This window comes from Canis lupus, chromosome 23 (assembly GCF_011100685.1).
Source record: "Canis lupus familiaris isolate Mischka breed German Shepherd chromosome 23, alternate assembly UU_Cfam_GSD_1.0, whole genome shotgun sequence".
Classification (NCBI taxonomy): domain Eukaryota; kingdom Metazoa; phylum Chordata; class Mammalia; order Carnivora; family Canidae; genus Canis; species Canis lupus.
Window position 1 is genome coordinate 47,403,630 of NC_049244.1, and position 19,294 is coordinate 47,422,923.

Here is a 19,294-nt window from a genome sequence, read left to right on the forward strand (position 1 = left end):
GGTAGTAAGGATGAAGGTGTAACCGGGGCAGATAAAACACATTGGAGATAAAGCATCAGTGCATTGCAAGTCAAGCATGAAAAAAATATGGAATGTTCCAGGAACTGCTAGCAGTTTGCCATGACTGGGATGACAGTTGCTAAAAGGCAGTTAAGAAAGAAAAGGGAAGGCTCAGGGCTGGACGATAAGGTGCAGGTTACCAAGGACTTCGTGAGTTCCAACTGAAGAGTTGAATGTTTATTCTAAGGCTGTGGGAAACCACTGAATGGTTCAGGTTGGGTAGTGGCAGCTACCAGATCTGGGTCTTAGTAGAGTTGGTCTGAAAACCACTGGGAAATGGTTAGATCCTAATCCTAGTTCTTGTAATTTGGGGAGACTCAACATGGTTGTGTAATAGGAGCTAACTCAAAGAGTAAAAGTGATTTAATGGCAAGGTTAGCCAGTAAGCGTGCATGTGATAAATTAATCAAATTATTGGTACCCCAACCAATGTTTCTTACCCAAGGACCAATTTTCTTTTTTTGAGACCTTTTCTCCTAAGATCACTGCCATGCAAAATTTAAAAACGTAGCTCACAATAAGGAGTTAGTAGTCTCTGCAGCTAATATTGCTCCCTAGAAGAAGTAAGTGCATGAGAGAAGAGAAAGAGAGTGAGGGGGGAGGGGTTGCTATAATTAGACACCTGGCTTTGCAGCGTACTGGATGTGATTTAAAGCACTTTATTTCTTGCTGCAAAACTCTTTCTGTTGAGTAAATGAGTAGGAATTAATCAATGAAAACATGACAGTGATTTTGGAGATTTTATAATTGATGTAATGTTTTTGTTTATTGGACCAATTAAGCCTGATTGACTTGGAGATTGCAGCCGCTCTGACAAAGCACCCATTGCTCACATTTCAATTCTCTGTCCTCAACTGCAGTGCGGATCCCCTGGCAGGATCAACGGGCTTCAAGATTGTGTCAGAGATGGCATTAATAGGAATCACTTATGCAGATGTTGAAAGTCTATGATATAGATCCAAAAAACTTAGCCATATTACTCTAAAATATCACATTGTGTTTGTCTTAAACGCCTTCAGACAGCCTAATGCTTGGTTTAAGGTTAATGCCACAAAAGAGTATATCAGTTTCTGAAGGGCATATTATTAAATTGACTTTGTTGTGGACTAGGGTGTCTCAGCCTCTGCACTTCTGACATTTTGGACCTGATAAATATGTGCTGTAGGGGGCTGTGCTATGTATTATAGATACTCAGCAGCATCTCTGACCTCTACTCACTAGATACCAGTGGCAGTTTCCTCTCAACCTTTAGTTCTTGTAACCAAACTTGTCTCCAGTTATTGTCCAATGTCCCCTGGTGAGCAAAACTGCCTCTGCTTCAGAACCCTAGGTTAGACATTTAATGGTTAAAATAAAACCAAAAAAAAAGTAGTTCCGTTAATCTTCCCGTGGGCTAATTGCATATTCATTTCTCAAAAAAAAAATCTATATGTTTACATAGAAAGAGAAAGGGTGTAGATATAATGTTCTGATACTTTGCTGAGTGCTCAAATTTGGAGAATATTTTTACAGAATGAACAAGTACGAAATATCTGTGGGATTGTCTAACTTAATATATGTGAAGTTTCCATATTTTTAGTAGAAAGGAAACTGAATCACAGAAATGTGTATCAAATGAAGTAAAGATGAAGTTCCATGACAGATTCTATATTTTTACATAACAATAGCAGAATTAGGATTAAATTTGTAAGGACAACAATAGAAGTCCTTTTCAGCCATGGTTTATAATACTGGAACTGTACATTTGTTTTAGAATCTCATTTTTGTCTACAAATACTTTTTCACTTTTGAGATATGTTATTACTAGCATCTGAAAATAGCTTCGAGAGGTACAAATTTAGGTTGCCATGGGAATTTATACATACCTTACGCACCAACAGTGCGGTCATTGTTCTAAAATGTTAACTCAACTGCTGATTTTATAGATTGAGCCACAGGATACCAGGATAAAGGGTGTTGTGGTAAGGATTTAGTTGGGATACACTAGTATCATTAAGGTAAAGAGAGCTATTAGATTACTTCCAGCTAAATTCAGGGATCAATAAGTTTCAAAGAGCAGGGTAAAGGTGGTAGATAAAAGAATAGCCCAATGACATTAATCTCTGTTTTAGCCCAGTACTAAACTATTATTTCTACCATTTTTCCCCCAATAAGCTTTTACCAAACACTATATATATATATATATATATATATATATATATATATATATATATATATATATATATATATATATACCAGGCATTGTGGTGCCAGGCTAGGTGCTTACACTTCCATGATTCCATTCTGTAAAACAGCCCACCGAGACAGGTGTTGATGGTTCAGTTTTAGAGATGAGAGCACTAAGAATTAAGTGCTTGACTACATGTCATATAAGTGGTTGATGTCAGCACCAGAGATGAAACCGAAATCCTACCACCCTTTCTTTACTGGGTGTATATTCAACAAGCACCTACAATGCACCCGGGACTTTGCAATGAAGAAAACATAGGTCAGGTCCCGCCCTTTTGTAGATAATAGTCTTCAGCAGATCACCCTCACATTTCATTCTTTTTCATGCTTTTTCTGTGTACCATAATCACGAATGAGATCCATCAGTCACGCAGCTGATAACCCCAGGGAACATAACCTGTGTTGATGGAGTAGCCGTGTTCCATCAAAACCTTGTCACACAGAGAATATCTGTCAGGTGAATTTTTTTTTTTTTTTTTTGCTCCCACATATATTATAAATTCAGGATGCCCTTATTCTTCGTGCAAAACTTCTGGAATAGCGTTCCTTCTTTCTCTAATTTGATCACTTAAGTTATGTAACTGATAGAGATTATAATACCATCTTTGTTTAGCAGTGCCTGCATCTTTTATATTTAAAATTCCTCAGGACAAGAGACATCTGTGTACAATGTAGCTGCAGTGTGACTTACAATAACTTTGTGTTTTTGTTATCTCAGCAAGAGATCACTTGCAAGGAGACAATGCACCCTTTGTGATTTCTAGTAAAACACTGCATACTTTTACATGTCTAGCATATGTACAGCATGGTGGAGGTCAGGAAGGATAAATTCATTACATGCCTGCCATCACTCCAGAAATCCACCTCCCAACAGAACTGATGTGGAAGTTGAAACCTTGCCTGACGTCCCAAATGATACAGGAATCAGGGATGGCCCCTGAACTGTAAAACCAAAGCTCTAACTGCACCTTCTGTATTTATGGCCTAAATTGACCAATTAGTGAACAGATTTCATATGAAAGTAAACATCTAAGTATCTTAAATATTTTATTTGGAACATATGTACGACTTCAGCCTGTTTTCTAAACCCGGGCCCATCAACATGATAATTTAGCTTCACATAAAATATTTCATCAGGTTTTGAGAAAAAAAACTCTCCAACCTGGAAAATAAGAAAAGAAAAAGTCAGACACGGTGAGAGATTGCCAGCGAGTAGACAGTAGATCTGTTATTACAAAGGCAAAAATGAATCCAACTTGTTATTTTATGACTTGTCCTGCCTTTTACTTGGCATAACCACTTTTTGAGGTTTTAAGTAAAGATCCAGGGCAGGCGGTGTTAGGAGCTTGGTTGCAAATGTCCCTGTGGCGGCAGCTCCTTGGAAAGGGGCTGCTTTGCCTGAATGCTGCACTGTCTCCCCTCACACTGAGTTTAGCCTTTTATAACTGACCTCTCTTTTAGGAAGCTCTCCAGAGGACCGCGGTTCCTAACTCTGTACCACCAGACTTAGGGTAGTTGGAGGTGGCTTATGCAGAAAGCATTTAACTATGCTAGAGATTTGAAAGACACGTGTGTCATAGCATTAGTAAACTTTACACCTATAAAATGTAGGTTGGGATGTATTTTGGGAAGAATAATCCCCAAAGCGTATTAGTTAGCAGCTTGTAAGTTTTGAAAGTGAAAAGGATACGTGGCCTAAACAATTCTCTGATAATTTTTATGATTTTGGAGTCCCTTTTATTACTTGGTGAACTCAGTAGTAAAAAATGATCACATGACTTCACTTTTTAGGTCTCAGCTAAACCGAGAGAGAAAATGCTTGAGTGTTTGCCATTTCCACATTGCTTCACTACGAGGCAAAACAACTCACATATTAATATTGTCTCAGTATTTGTTCTCTGTCTGAAGTCTTAAAGCCTTTCTCAAATTTTGAGACCTCAAATTGGATGGATGTACTTGAGCCTTTAAGCTCAGTTTAGCTTCCCTAATATGGAGATTGCTAAAAAGCTGTATTGGAGGTTAGGTTGCTGATGTCAAGCAGTTAACTTTTGTCTTTTAAATCTAGCCTCTGAAAATGGAATTAAGAAACTTCTGCTTAATTTTATTTTGTCTTAATAGCAGTTTGTGAACAACTGATACAGCCTTGAGGTTGGCATAACAAGACTAAATTATTTTAATTATGCAGTTCTGTTAAACATCTTTTACAAGGCTGAAAGTTTATGCGATTTTTTTTTTTCCCTGGAAATTCCAAGATAGTTTCCAGGGACTTTTTCTTTTCAGATATAGTCTGTTAGCTTAAGAGATGTCTCTATTATGTGTCTATATAATATATATATATATTATATACACACACATAGATATATATACACACACACATAAATCTTTGTATACATACGTATGTATATGTATGTATATATAGGGGTGGGTAGGGAGAGGGGGAAGTGAATTTTTACACTCAGCTATATAAAGGAATCTTTCAAAAGCACAAACAAGGCAGCCTGTGTCAGGAAAAACACGTAAAAGAACGCTAGATTTGCTGTAATTTAGGAGGAAGGCAAGATTGACGATCCATGAGCCTTCATTTCTTTATCTACTAAATTGGGTGGTTGACTTAGCCCTATTTCTCGATTCTGCTCCAACTCTAAGATTCCATAATTTATTAACTGCAGGATTAAAAGTGAAAAAGAAAAATAGAAGAAGAGTAATCCCAGTGATCACAGTGGAGCTAAAAAGCTATTAACTAGGTTCCTAATCCTAGCCAGAGGGTTTGTTGCTGTTTGAATATTGAGTAACAACTTTGCAAACTTGCATTTCATTACCATCACAAGTGTCTTATTCTGGTCCTAAAGACCAATATATCTCAGATTTGAAGCTGGAATTCTTAGAGAAAGTACAAGTCTTTATCACGTGTAATTTTTACCAGTTGATTTTTATAGCACTTAATTTTATTCCATTTCAATCCATTTTTCCTTTTATTTTGCTGTGTGAGTCATCTTACTGCGCTTCACAGAGTATAATGTAATATCCTCAGCACCTAATAAGCTGGCAGATACATTTCCATTTGAATGTAGATGCTATGGAAAATTTAACTGAATTAGGCTATAATGCCTCACTTACTTTTAAGTGGCCCATGTTGGAAGATTAATGAAGAGATCTTACAGCTTATTGTTATATTTTAGAAATGCAGCAATCTGACACTTTGGGAAGGTAGATTAGGACAAGTGCAAGGCTGAAATTTAAATATGTAGGCAGAATGAAAAAATATTGCAGCCAACTAGGGAAGTGAGCAGGCTCTTGAACGTCATAGCCATTCTTTGTTCGGTTTTAATGTCTGTCATGAAAATGAGGGATATGAAAATAATTGCTTACTTGTATGTCCGTTTGGATGATGAATTAGGACAGGTCTTCTTTAGGTACCTGTCTCATTTGCCCTTAATTAACAGATAAGTTTTAGTTTGCAGAATATTAGACATTAATAGTCGGAGGTAGCAAAGATAGGCTAACATGGGTGGCGTTCCTAATTCTACAGTGAGCTTGCGAATGTATCATGTATTTATTTAAAGTAACTAAAGCTTGAATTCTAAGGGGGAAAACACTTGGCTCTTAAGTGATTTGGTTAATTTAGGGGAAGTAGTGACTTAAGGCACACCTCCATGTTTAGAGGTTTCTAAGTAAGTTTTTTTAAATGAGGATTTTCAGACACATTACAGAAGTGGAGAGAGTACTGTTAATGTACCATAATCAGGTGTTGACAGTTTTTGATATTTGTTGATCTTGTTTCTATCGTCCTACTCTTTCTTGGGGTGGGGCGTGATGGGCTCAGGTATTTTAAGGCAAATCTTGCATGGCATATCCTGTGTCAGTGCTTTAATATGCCTCTTTTACGTGTAAAAACTTTATTTATAAAGAAAATCGAGGAACTCTTTTATCTTTTTTCCTTCAGAAACACTTAAATTTAAAGATAGCTATGAGCTAGAAGAGTAGCCCAACTATATATAGAAGGACTTATAAAATCAGTTCTTATAATGAACCACAGTGGTCCTCCAAATTATTATTTGAAAAGTATCCAATTTTCAAAAGCCCCACAAAAGACATGTTTAGTTTCTTGTGTTAGTTTGTGGCTGTTGTTTTTAGTTTGAATTTTTTGTTTTGTTTTGTCTGCAAGAGGAGAGGGTGGTGGGAAATCCATTTTCATTTTTTGGGGGGTGGGTAGCGGGCATGTGCCATGACCCGATGAAACGAGAGGAGATGCTCTGAGGCATCTTCGCTGGGAGAACATCTGACCCGCTTTCACTGGCCGGTGACAGCCACCAGCGTCTCCCGGCAGCACTGCCAGCGGTCATGGTCCCTCCCCAGCTCTGGGTAAATCACTGAGTAGCCACACTGCAGTGGCTTCAAGCATCGAGCTGATGGACAGGCCCTGGCATTTCCCTCGCCTGCCACGACCGTCCAAGCAGGGGTGTCAGCCTGGTGGCCCAGGAAGCCGGCTGAAAATGGGCAGGACGTGATGGCCAAGAAATTTGGTCTTGGTGAAATGTGATGCATTGGCCTGAGGGATCATCTAACTAAAATTTACCCAACAAGAATAAAGTGTTGCATATGTATCTGAATATGGAAAGATAATTCAAGAAAAAAAAAAAAAAAGTCAGAGGAGGGCTTTAGGGCTTCCAGGGATGCTGGAAGTGTTAACAAGACAGATTGCCACCCCCTTATCTCCTGCCCAGCACCCCTGGATCCTTTGCATTCTCACAGGTCAAAAAAGGACCTGTACTTGCTTTTCACGTAGACAAAGCAGAATTGACTCCATCGTGTTGCTTCTTGAAACGTGTGTTATTCTCATATCTGGGATGTCTTTTAGACGGGTACGTTATAAGGAGTTAAGCCCGTTTGCTCCTTGTGAGAATAGTTGTATGTTGCAGTAAATACAGATGAATTTGCCCAAGAGGAGTTGTTTTTTTTTTTTTTCTCCCACAAATAAAGCCTTGGTGTTAAAAGGCTCCTCTTGGCAACCTGTTTATAGCTCTTTTCACAATGAAGTGTAGAGAATTGAAGATTAATTCCATTGAAATCATAAATGCACTGCAGCCTGTAGATTATCAGCTAGTCAAGATAAACACCACTGATTACTGTTGAATCATGCATACAAATATTTACAACATTTTGGGTAATGAATTCATAGAAATAAATAATAATTATAATAATAGAGACCTGGTACTTAAGTTTCTGTGTATTTCTCAAGTCCTGGGAGGAATATTTTCCCACTGGTTAATGCTATTGTATAATTTAACAAGGGTAGGAAGTATTTGCAATGCAATGTTAGTCACATTTATTTCCCTTTAGACTTAAGAACATCCAAGTTTGGATGCCAACCCTTTGTTTCCTGGAGAAATGTCTCTTGCTACAGGACACATCAACATATTCATAAATTCATAGTTTTAAGCAAAATACGAAATTACAGTTTACAAAAGAAGTTTTTTTTTTTTCTTAATTTCAGGAACAGTTTTCAAATTTACAACTGAAAATGTAAAATTGACAACGTTGGCTTTTGTCTTAAGACCGTATACAGATGTTTGACTCTGATGTCTTAGAAAACATTCTCACAGAGGGTCCTCAAGGGCTATAAATTGAGCTGCACTCCAATTGTTTATATCAACTCTTTCAATCTTCGGATGAATACCTCCAGACAGCTCTGCCTTCGTAGCTAAAATCTCTGAAATGAGAGGTTCTTTGAAAGTGCCATTGTTACTTGTGGTTTACACCTGAAATATGAAGCTGTTTTAGAAGCAGGATGAAATGTGTATGGCGGGTAAGACTTGCTGACTAATAGTTGTTGGGAGCTTTCCATTTGTCGGATTGTTCATGTAGATGATCATGCATTAGATCTAGCTGAGCAGGAGTCACAGCCCAAGAGTCTAAAATAGCACTTTGTGGGGAGATGGCGTGTTTTTCGGAAGAAGAGCTTGCCGTGAAGAGTGCAGAAGGATCCTGCCATCTGTCCCAGCTCGGGTCTCAGCAGGGGACCTGAGGGGTAGTGTAGGCCACTCTGTGTCTTCTGGGGAAGCTGTGATTCCACGGGGCCACCTCAAGCTCTGCCTGAGGTTCGCTTCCCCATCTTCTCCTGGCTGTGTCTCTCTTTTTCCCTGATCGTCCCTTTTTTCCTCCCTTTGCCTGGACTCAGAAGTAGAGGTCGTGCTTGGCCTCTCACACGTGGCTTCCTGCTGCTTTGCAGGAACTCCACCACCAAGGCCCTGGGGAGAATACGGCACTAAGAGTGAGGCTCTTCCAAGCAGTTGGAAAGGTTTCATCGTAAGAAGCTATTAATAATGGTTCTAGTCATTCCTTCCTTTAGAGGCATCTTCCTTTTTGATAAGATGACATGTACTTTTTTTTTTTTTTTTTTTAGTAGAGTCATGCTTGGGTAGGACGCTTTTTCTATTAGATGGACCGAGTCCTTGTTCTTAACATGGACCTTTGAATCTGGGTTCATTTGCAACCACTTGCTGCTCCCCTGTTGCACCATGACCCATGGAGTGTGTAGACGAGGCACTGTAGCTAAGGATGGGAGAGTGGTTATTGCGCCCATGTTAAGAAGTTCAAACCCAGGACACCTGAGTGGCTTAGTGGTTGAGCGTCTACCTTCGGCTCAGGTCCTGGGATCGAGTTCCGCACCATGCTTCCCACAGGAAGCCTGCTTCTCCCTCTGCCTGTGTCTCTGCCCCTCTCTGTGTGTCTCTCATGAATAAGTAAATGAAATCTTTACAAAAAAAAAAAAAAAAAAAAAAAGTTCAAACCCTGATACTGCCCCTTGCCAGTCACATGGCTGTTAACTAATTTCTTGCCTGTTCTGTCATCCTGCATGGGATGATCATAGTACCTGCTGAAAGGGGATTGTAAAGGTTTAAATCGGGAAAGAAGACCTATGAAGCCCTTAAAACCGTGCTTAGCACACATTATATGACAATAAATAGTAGTTGTCATTGTGTACCCAAAGGGTTATTGTTAATAGAATTAAAATTGTTAATAGAATTAAAACCTATGCTGTGAAACACCTCAGGTATTTATTTGGAGGTCACATTCATGATTCAGAATCTTTGGCAGTTACTTGTTTAGAATTCTCTAACCTCTTCTACAGTACCTTACATTTCTTTTATAATGGAAACCATCACAGATTTTTTAAAAGACTATTATGTTAATTTATTGTTCAGTAAAATGCACAGTGATCAAACTGCAGGGCACAAGGACTGAGTATTAAGACTATTTCTTCTGTTCTTACTATTTAAATGACAGGTAGTAGTAGTGTCCTATATTTATACTTGTTCCTATATTTATAAGTTTTAATTATTTGTTGTTATTTGAGCTAAACTCATATTCTATTATTATGAAATAATAATAGTATAATATATGTAATTGATATAATGTAGTGTAAACACGTTTCTCAGTGCTGTAGCCTCTCTGAATTTGTTTGAATGCTTAATAGGATATTCCTACTTGAGGTTTATACAATAATAATAACTAGACAATTTTTGGAAAACTATTTTTAAATGTGCTTACAAAAGATTTTCTCTTTGAAGATTTGCAAAATGTTTTACAATTCTAATAATACAAATAATTCATACCCCATGTACTATGTTGCATCATCATTAGGAGTTTTAAAAATGTTTATTTGTGGTAGACTGAATATGCTACCAACTATATTTTGACTAATAACGTGATTGTCTCTCATGTTTAACATACACTGAACAACTTAAAACTAGGTTGGAAACAATGGCAATTAAATATAAAGACTTGTGTAAGAGGGTGCCACTGACATTTCTCATAATTAACCTTGAGTATCTTTATTGAAGACACTAGGAAACTGACACAGGAATTCCTATACATGTAGACTATGGTTATTTCTGAAAACATTTTATTAGAATGTCCTCTTTGCCAACCAGTGATCGTTAATGTCAAGTAATTACAGCATTTTCCCTTCCACTACAAACCACCTGTGGATGCCCAGTGGCTTTTCTTGGAGGCCTAAATATTCAAATCATTTCAGCTTTTCTTTCAAACTATTGTTCTGATTGTACTTTATATTTTTGGCAAGATGCCTTTTCCTTTCCTGGGACCATTCCAAATTGCTCAGAATTATCTTCATTAGATTTACAGGAACAGATTTTTCTAAATGACATTTTAATAATTGCTGCAAATAAGTGACAAAGAACTAGGAAGTCCTAGTAGGGTTGGTGGGGGCTTTTGTGTCTTTGTTTCTTTATTTTTGTTTTTGGGTTGTTTTGAGGCTTTTAAAATTTGTTCTTTTTGCCTTGTTTGTTTGTTTGTTTTGGTCAAAGATTCAGATAAAGATGTTAAAGTACCATGCCTTGGCTCCATTTGAATTGCTGATGGACTCTAATTTCCTTAAGATAGACTGGAGCTAATGAAATAGGATGCTTACATTATAAGGCAATTAAATGCCCTCTACATAGGTATCATTTCTAAAAGCAAAGAGAGCTTTAAAAAAACACAGGCTGCCACAAGGTGAGCTGATATTAATTCTAAACAACAAAGAAGTCTTCTTAAAGATTTCTCTGAGGCCTGAGGATTTTTATACCATTGTTCAATAGCACATTTCATGTTGTAGAAACTTGAGATGAAGGCACCCTTTCACTATCCAATCACTTACTGTGTTCTCCGTGGTTGAGAACCCTCCCTTTGTTACACACTCGAAGTTTAAAAGATGCGTCATCAAGTATAAAAATAGGAAGTGCCCACAAAATCCAACATTAACAGTTGTAGAACACATTGGTCCTTGGAACGCCTAAAATACAGTGCCTGAAATGATCAGAGGAGGAAAGAGTGGGATAATTTGAGAAGTTGAAACCCTCCTTATCTTCCAGATTGCTCGAATTGGACTCTTTCCTTGCCTCCAAGTTCAAAGTTTATCTTCAGGTCTAACTGGCACTCAGCTAGATAGAAGAAACGGGAGACAGAAGATAAGGGGAGTGAACAGAAAAACAAGAGTGAGGATGGAAGAACTTTCAGATTATTAACTGATTACTGTGGATAAGCCCCCAAAGAGGTTTTTGAAAGAATTTTTATAACTTTTGCCTCCTCATCTTTGCCCCAAAGGCTTGGCTAAATGCATCTGGAGTATTGTGAGCTTGAATAAAGGCTGTATCTAATACCTCTCTACATTATATTCAGCCCTTCCCATGAGAGTGACTACAGTTTCACATGCTATATATATATTTTTAAATATTTTATTTATTTATTCATGAGAGACACAGAAAGATAGAGAGTGAGGCAGAGACACAGGTAGAAGGAGAAGCAGGCTCCATGCAGGGAGCCCGACATGGGATTCGATCCCGGGTCTCCAGGATCAGGCCCTGGGCTGAAGGCAGCGCTAAACTGCTAAGCCACCCTGGCTGCCCCATGCTATATTTTCCTATGGCTTTTACACGTTCCTCCTGTATTGAGCTTTTTTTCCAAAAGTCATCTGTGAGTGTTTACTCACTTCAAACGTGTACATATTCCAGCGCACATTTCTCTATAAGCATTTACTGTTTTTTATTTTCCCCTTTGAATATTGATATATTTTTGCTTGGCATTCTACAGGAAGATTCTTTGAGTTGTCAAAATATTCATAAGCCACTTTCCCCTCCATATATGTTTTATAGCAAGTTCTGATGCCATAGCACTTGAGAAGTACCTAGTAAATAAATAAAACAGGGGTGGGGGTGAGATAGAGTAAACTGACTTTGTGTCAGAAAATGTTCCCTTGCCTTTAGACAGATCCAAGTTGCAAAAATCGTACATCCTTTCCCAAACTAAGATTTCATACTAGGTATTATAATTACAACAAGTTTTGCATTTACATTACATTTTACCTAAAAGGCAGCCCTAGACTCTGCCCATATTCAGAATTACTTGTAACAAAGCCTGGATTGAAAGATGAACGCATCTGGATTTGGAGAAATAAGTACAGATATGGGTATGTGGCAAGGAAGCAGAAGTGTATAGGTTTCCTTGCTAGAACCATATCTAGGTATTTTAGGCAGAGTGGAAAAAATCCCAGGGCATATTGAATTAGTAGGTATCCTTTCTTGTTAGAAAATAAAAATGAAAAAAAAAAACAAAAAAAAACAAACCCTACCTATACATGCACACTATTATTTTAAGAAAGATTCCTGCTTACAGTTGGGATATTTTAAATTTTGATGAAATATAAAAGGATGGACATGTTTCGACGGGTTACTTCTTGAAACATTAGAGCCGAACAGGGGACATACAGGTGTGCTGTTGAGTGGAAAATCACTTATCAGAAAATCCATTTGGGGGATGATCTAGCATATTCAAGAATTAGCAAAATTTAATTTTTCCATGTTCGCATTTTTATGAAAATTGGTCTTAATGGACAAATAATCATTTTTTTTTCTTTTCACACATGTTAGTTTCCACATGTGTTTCTGTAAAGGTATGTTTCCATCCCTTTGAAAGACGTGACCTAGTGTAGCTTTGTAAGGTAGTAGAGTGAAAAAAGGCTCAAGTTGATACTTCTCTAAAGTGCCTAACTTCATTTCAAAATGAGCAACCCCTAAAACAAAAAACAAAACAAAACAAAAAAACAAAATGAGCAACCCAGTTAGAGTTTGAAGAGTCTAGTTGTTTGGTGTTGAATAATTGATTGACTTAGTGCTTTGTGTTTCGACTGCTCTTTGACACCCTAACCTGCTTGAGTACAGGGATGGTATTTTGTTTTTGTTTTTTTTTGAGGCCGGGGACATATTAGGCATTTGGTGTATTTGTCAATTGATTTAGAAACAGCCTTAGTGTAACTCAGTAGTCATAACACACTCCTTGGTTACCCAAGGAAGGTATATTTAGACTTGTTTAGTAAGCAGAGGTGGTAATGTTTAATCAAGTAAGCAATCTAAGTATGACATAGTTTGCCTTTAAACCCACTTGGCAGGAAAGGGAGCCAAAAGGAAAACTAGCTGACCATTCTTACGCAGTGGTTCAACCAAGTGCCACTCAAGACAGTGATTTATTAAGGGAAAGGAAACATTTTTCTTTCCTAAAATCGTAACGTACAATCATCAGCCATGACTCTGTGATAGAATCCTTATCCCTTGCCACGTAACATTTTTAAAAAGGGGTAAAAAGCTGGAGAAATCACACTTTGTGTTAAAGGAACTCGAGAGAACACGCAAGTTAAGACTTTCCGGCCCCTTCCTTAAAGCTTCCAGCAATTTGACATGTGAAAGAGAAAACAGAACTTTGAAAATCCAGAGTGAATGGGGGGAAAAAAAAGTATGCTGTTCTAGGAGCTCATTTTCATTTTTTTGTACTACTTCTCTCGTCCATGAATGCTGTTGGGTACGCATCCCAGGCAGTTATGCAGGGTGCGTTACAACTTTAATATTTTTTTTTTTTTCATTTGGAAGCCAGTTGTCCTCAGTGGCAGCATTTGGTAGGAGTTGGCTAGGTGCCCTGTTCTGTTAGCTCTCCCTCTTTCATCAGGCACCGTCCATCTCTCTCTTATTTTTCTTGCCTTTTAAATTCAGTTTCTGTTATTCTGTTATCCTAACATTTTCTGCAACTTTGTTTTTGTCTTAGCATTCTTAGTTCTAGAATGCTACTTTATTTTGTGTGTCATCATAGACTTCTCAGTGTTGAGTCTCCCAGTAACCTCACCTTCAAGGGGTGGTTCTCACTGGGAGAGAGATAGGGGGCAGGCGCCACCCTTCAGGTCAGACCCAGAAAGGAAGACCTCCCTGATGCCACCTCTGGATGCCAGAAGCCCATGTCACAGGGGCTCTCTTGGAAGCTGGTACCAGTGTTTTGATTCAAGTTCCTACCAAATTGCTCTAAAATCTCTATCATCCACTAAAAGCTTCTCCGTCATCAGACTGCTTGCGAATAATGATTTTGTGCAAACTGACTTGCCTGTGGATGCTGAGACGCGTCCCACCTTCTGTGACAACTACAGCAGGGAGGGTGAGGGTGGCATTCCACCTTAACCTGGGGGGCTCTTTTGAGGTCCACAGAGCTCCTTAAAGGAGTTCTTGATTTCAGTGGGGAGGGTGGGATATTCAAAGCCCCACCCCCACCCCCAAGGCTTTATTTTAATTCCAGGCCTGCAGCTTTCTGGAGAGTGAGTCCCTAGCACACAGAGGAGTCTGTGACCTTCCACAGCTCAGGAGCTGCCCGTATGCCCTGCACAGAGCCAGCAAGTATCCTGCAAAGAGCAGAGATGTGAAAACTTCTGGTTCTAGAGAAATACTGTCTCATGAATAGAGAATACATTAGATCGAATTAGATGAGCTGGTGTGAAGGATCCATTGTAACAAGATCAACAAAGGTTTGTTATCCCTGTGGAATAGCTGCCACGGGGCTAATTCCCCAGTGACCGCTCTTGAGTTGTTTTTGGAGGAATCCTCTGGGCCGTTCTGCGTTGTATTGATACGGAGGCTGGGAGCTGAATGCTTTTAGTACATAGATGTGTTATGATACCCTTCAGGGCTCTTTTACCTTGAGAACCGTGTTGCCATCATGCTGGAAGAAATAACGTGAACAAAAACCCTTTAGAGCGTATCCCTTATAATTTGTGACTAAGAGAAGGAGAGTGTTGTTGCCTTCACGTCCCTCAGACTCCCTTTTTACATGATGGCCATCGAGCAGATGTATGTATCGTGCTCACAGCACCTGAGTAAGTCCATGCCATGGAAGGGAGGTTCAGATTTATTATTTATTAGACTTGATGCCTACTTAGACAAAATGGGAATTTGACTTTGCAACATGTGTTAGTTATTTGGGTAACAGAGTGACAAACATTTTCATACTACTTTTCAAAATGTAAAATATAAATAATTTGTATTTGAATTATCATAGACACCATATGCTTAGTAGACAACAGAAGTCTGTGTTTTGTTCTAAGGAAAGTTACACTTGAGAGGGGGCGGTAAATGGAGGTTGGCTATAACGAGTGGAAACGTTCTCCTTTTGGTCCATATATCAGGGTATCTTAAAAGCTTTTAAAAAATATGTTTCATATATAAAATAATCCTTTATCCCCAATGAGTGTTGCTCTCTGTTTTTGTTTTGGTTTTTTTTTTGTTTGTTTTTTGGTTTATTTTGTTGTTTTTTGTTGTTTTTTGTTTTGTTTTTTTTTTTTTTGGCCTGGCTAGAGAATTTTAGAAAAATAATTGAAGGTAAAATGTATTCATTTTGAAAACAGTACAAACTCAGTTCAAATGATTTTTAGAAGTTGCATTTTTTTTTTAAAAATTACATTTCATTGTCAGTTTAAAAACCATAAAGCCTAATGACTATAATGATGATACTGGAGGATCAACACATCTTAGAAAAAGAAACTAAACAACAAATAGATTATAGCCACAGTGTTTTTGACATCCTTTCGGGTAGCACTGCCGTGGTTGGTGCTGGTTGTTGGACCCAATCAGACAGGCACCCAAGCAGGTTGTTTGCAACGCTCACTGCCAGGTGCAGAGTTTATATGATGTTTGCTTTCCAACTTTTGATTTTAAAACTTAAAATCTCAATCTGCAGAGGGAGGACCTTCTTGCTCGATAAAACAGACATTCTTTTGTGTTTCTTGGGAAATGTCTAATTTGATAAACCCATGCCGTCAGGTGTTTATAATCCTGGACTTTGTGCCGTTAGATAGGCCGTGTCCGGAGTTGGCCAACTGTTTGTCTGAGTATCGCTTACAGATTTGATTCTTTAGTGGGCATGTTTTCATAAAGCTTACTTAGATCATTACTATTTACTCATTAGGCCTGCAAAGAAGACCAAATAATGATTGTGTAGTTTTCAGAATTACTTACACTTTTTAATGTAACGCAAGAGAGGTTATACACATCTCCAGTAGGACTCTCAGAAAGCGACCTCGTACTATGTGGTAGCAATACCACAAGATGTGATTTGCATTTTTGTTATAATTTGAAGAGTAAATAGCTTAATTTTTAAAATGAATTTGTAAGGTATTAAAAAGAAACTTTTTTCAAGAATATTTCTTCTTAGGGAGCCTTGGTGGCTCAGTGGTGGAGCATCTGCCTTAGGCTCAGGTCGTGATCCTGGAGACCCAGGATCGAGTCCCCCATCAGGCCCTCCCACACGGAGCCTGCTTCTCCCTCTGCCTGTGTCTCTCTGTTCTCTCATGAATAAATAAATAAAATCTTTTGAAAAAAACAAAAGAATATTTCTTCTTATACTTAGACTTTTTTTTTGGTTAAATCTTCCAAGAGCCATTGTTGTCTTAAATAAATTACTCTCTAGCCGTCTTTGATGGGAGAGAAAATATCCACAAGGGAAGACAGAGGAGAATTTATAGGACTGGTACTCTCATATACTTTGTAATATTTTATTTCAGGTGATCTTCTATGATTAAAAAAACGAGCCTCCTCTTTCCGAACAACTACTTTCTTTCATCTAAAAATATACTCAGTTTGGGTGGCTCAGTTGGTTAGGTCCCAGGGCGTTGGGATCGAGCCCATATTTGGCTCCCTGATTGGTGGGGAGCCTGCTTCTCCCTGTCTCTTTGCCTGCCACTCCCCCTGCTTGTGCTCTCTCTCCGTGTGTCAAATAAATAAATACATAAAATCTTTAAAAGAAATCAAATATACTCAGTTAAAAATCTTTCAGTTATAAATAATCATTTCATATTGATTATCATAAATAATCAAAGGTATACAATATTAATATATTAAATATTCTCTCCGTACCTTTCCCACACGAATGGATAATTCTATTATGCTCGATTGATGAAGGATTAAGTAATTTTTAATTTTCATCAGTCATAGGATGACTTCATTTTATACATAATGAATCATTTCACATCATAATAGATTGAGCCTTTCACAAAACAAATTTTAAAATGTGTCGCTTGCTTTTTTGCAGTGATATTGAAATGAGTACAATCTGGGAACTGCATGATAGAATTTCTACAAAACATTAATATTTATCTTCTGGGTCACCACCTGAAGACTAATAGCACTATGTCCAGAATTCTTGTCACGCACTATGTTAGTAAAACAGTAATAAAAGTGATAGAGTAGTTCACTATTTTATATCCTGTGGCTGGTTATGGTCATCTGGCTAGAGTCTAACCCATATTAATCCCTTGAGTCAACAGTCAGGAACATTCAATGATGTACTTAAAATACTTTTTAACATGTGGTATTTAGAGTGTTTAGAATGTCAAAGGATCCTTTGTAATGATCTTCCCCTTGAGTAATTCAAAAGATATTTTTAAAGTTATTTTTCAAAGAGCACAGTGTTTGAAGACTTTCAGAAAATATAAATCTAGTAGAGGACTTTGGAAAAAGAAAAAAAGCTCAGTTCTAGAGAAAAAAATCACACCCTACACTAGAGTGATATATTACTCAAATAATCTATAAAAAATTCAAGAAAACAGAGTATGTGTTCATTTTTGGTTGAGAAAAGAACTTTTTTTTTTTTTTCGAACAAGAGAATGTGTTTGATGCTCCCTTAGGGAGCTGCACTCCTCTCTATAATTGTGTTTTTCACATTTTATGTTCAAATGTAAATGACTAAAGAGAAAGCATGACATGTTCATATTTTTCATAGAACATATTAAAGCCTGTTTCTATGGCAACAACTTTTAATTGGCAAATCCCATTCTGTTGGTGCTCTCAAGCTTATTTTTCATGGGTATGTTGAATCATTAGAGACGCTTCACAACGTAAAAGTTGGATTTGGCATTGCTTTTTGGCATGAGGGTGTTCAATGGTCGAGGGTTTATTTCATTAGGTAATTTAGCCATATAGCGTGTTTGTGTCGTAGGTGGCTGCAGAGATGATACATCTATCCCAGCAGCCTGTTGTGTATCAGGAAACCTGCAGAGGGTTGGTGCAGACGCTCAGACTTGCACACTCAGAGCGGCGACGTGTGTGATTCCACAGAGGGGACGTAGGCGACGGTCTGACCTGATAGAACAGAGTGGGAAAAAAAATTAGAATCTTTTCTGGGCTGTATTTCAGATGTTTAAAACAGTGTATCTGGGGTTCCTTATGGCCCTGACTTTAATAGTATAGAGTTGATTGATTTATGAAAAAGCAGCGTTTGCTGCTTACTTTTCAAAAATTTTATCTCTTGCATCGAGGCGGTACAGAATGTTGAAGCAGGTATTTGGTGAGTTGCTTTCAGCTACTGCAGTGTTATAAAAATAGATTAAGTAAACAGACACAGCAGGCCAGTGCAGCTTGGATCTTGAACTCTTCTGAGACCCAGTATAACTTTAATGGTTTATTGGTCTGGGGAGAAAGAAATATGAATCCCCAATGTAATTTTAATATTATATAATGAAAAAAGAATGATTTTACAGCATGGAATCAGGTGTTGCAACTATTATAATTCTTTCAGAGAGCTTGATCCAAAAGCTTCAATTTTTAAGCTATTCTGGTCTACTATTCCGGTCTGCTGTGTGTGTGTGGTTTTTTTTTTTTTTTTTTTTTTTTTGCCTTTGCTATTTTTATATCACTGCAGTAGCATAACCCTGCACCAAGCACAAGACAGCATTGCAGTTGGTGTCGAATGTAAAACTGTTATTAAGCGAAAGCTAAGAAGGCAAATCCTTGGAAAGAAGGGAATTGTCTGCATTGAAGACTTGCAATATTAAAATTGAATTTGCCTTCTAAAAATTAAAATATGAAAAGAGTAAATGACAGTGTATGTTTCCTCCTTCAAAAGCCATGATTTCATATACTCAAGAACTAAAATATGTTTAGTCACCCCCTTTTAATTATTCTCCTCTGTTGCAGATTTTCTGTAAAAGTGTTCCTTTCTTGTATGCGCTCTTTGTCTCATAAACGTGTTCTCATTGCATTTTTCATTAGCAAATGACTTTGCTCCTTTCATTAGAAGTCACAGAAAGCCTTTATGTCTGAATAGTTCAACCTTACCTTGTACCCTTCTAATCCATATATGTTTCCTGAGCAAATTCTGACTCTCATAATATTAAAATGAAATATGTATATATAGAAAA

At 37.8% G+C, this 19,294-nt stretch overlaps 1 protein-coding gene across 24 annotated transcripts in view; it reads left to right on the top strand.

Annotated features, from left to right (window-relative positions):
- MBNL1 (muscleblind like splicing regulator 1) overlaps positions 1–19,294 on the top strand; it is a 203,548-nt gene that overhangs the window by 115,828 nt on the left and 68,426 nt on the right. Inside the window, exon 1 of one of the 24 annotated variants that reach the window (XM_038571250.1) lies at positions 13,951–14,090. The exons of 20 other annotated variants lie outside the window; for them this stretch is intronic. In XM_038571250.1, coding sequence (XP_038427178.1) covers positions 14,046–14,090 — 45 coding nt within the window. In that variant the 5' untranslated portion in view covers positions 13,951–14,045. Of the gene's footprint in view, positions 1–13,950; positions 14,099–14,246; positions 14,266–14,431; positions 14,630–19,294 lie in introns of those variants that run through there. 3 more of the 24 variants (XM_038571252.1, XM_038571249.1, XM_038571251.1) reach the window with 3 other exon arrangements.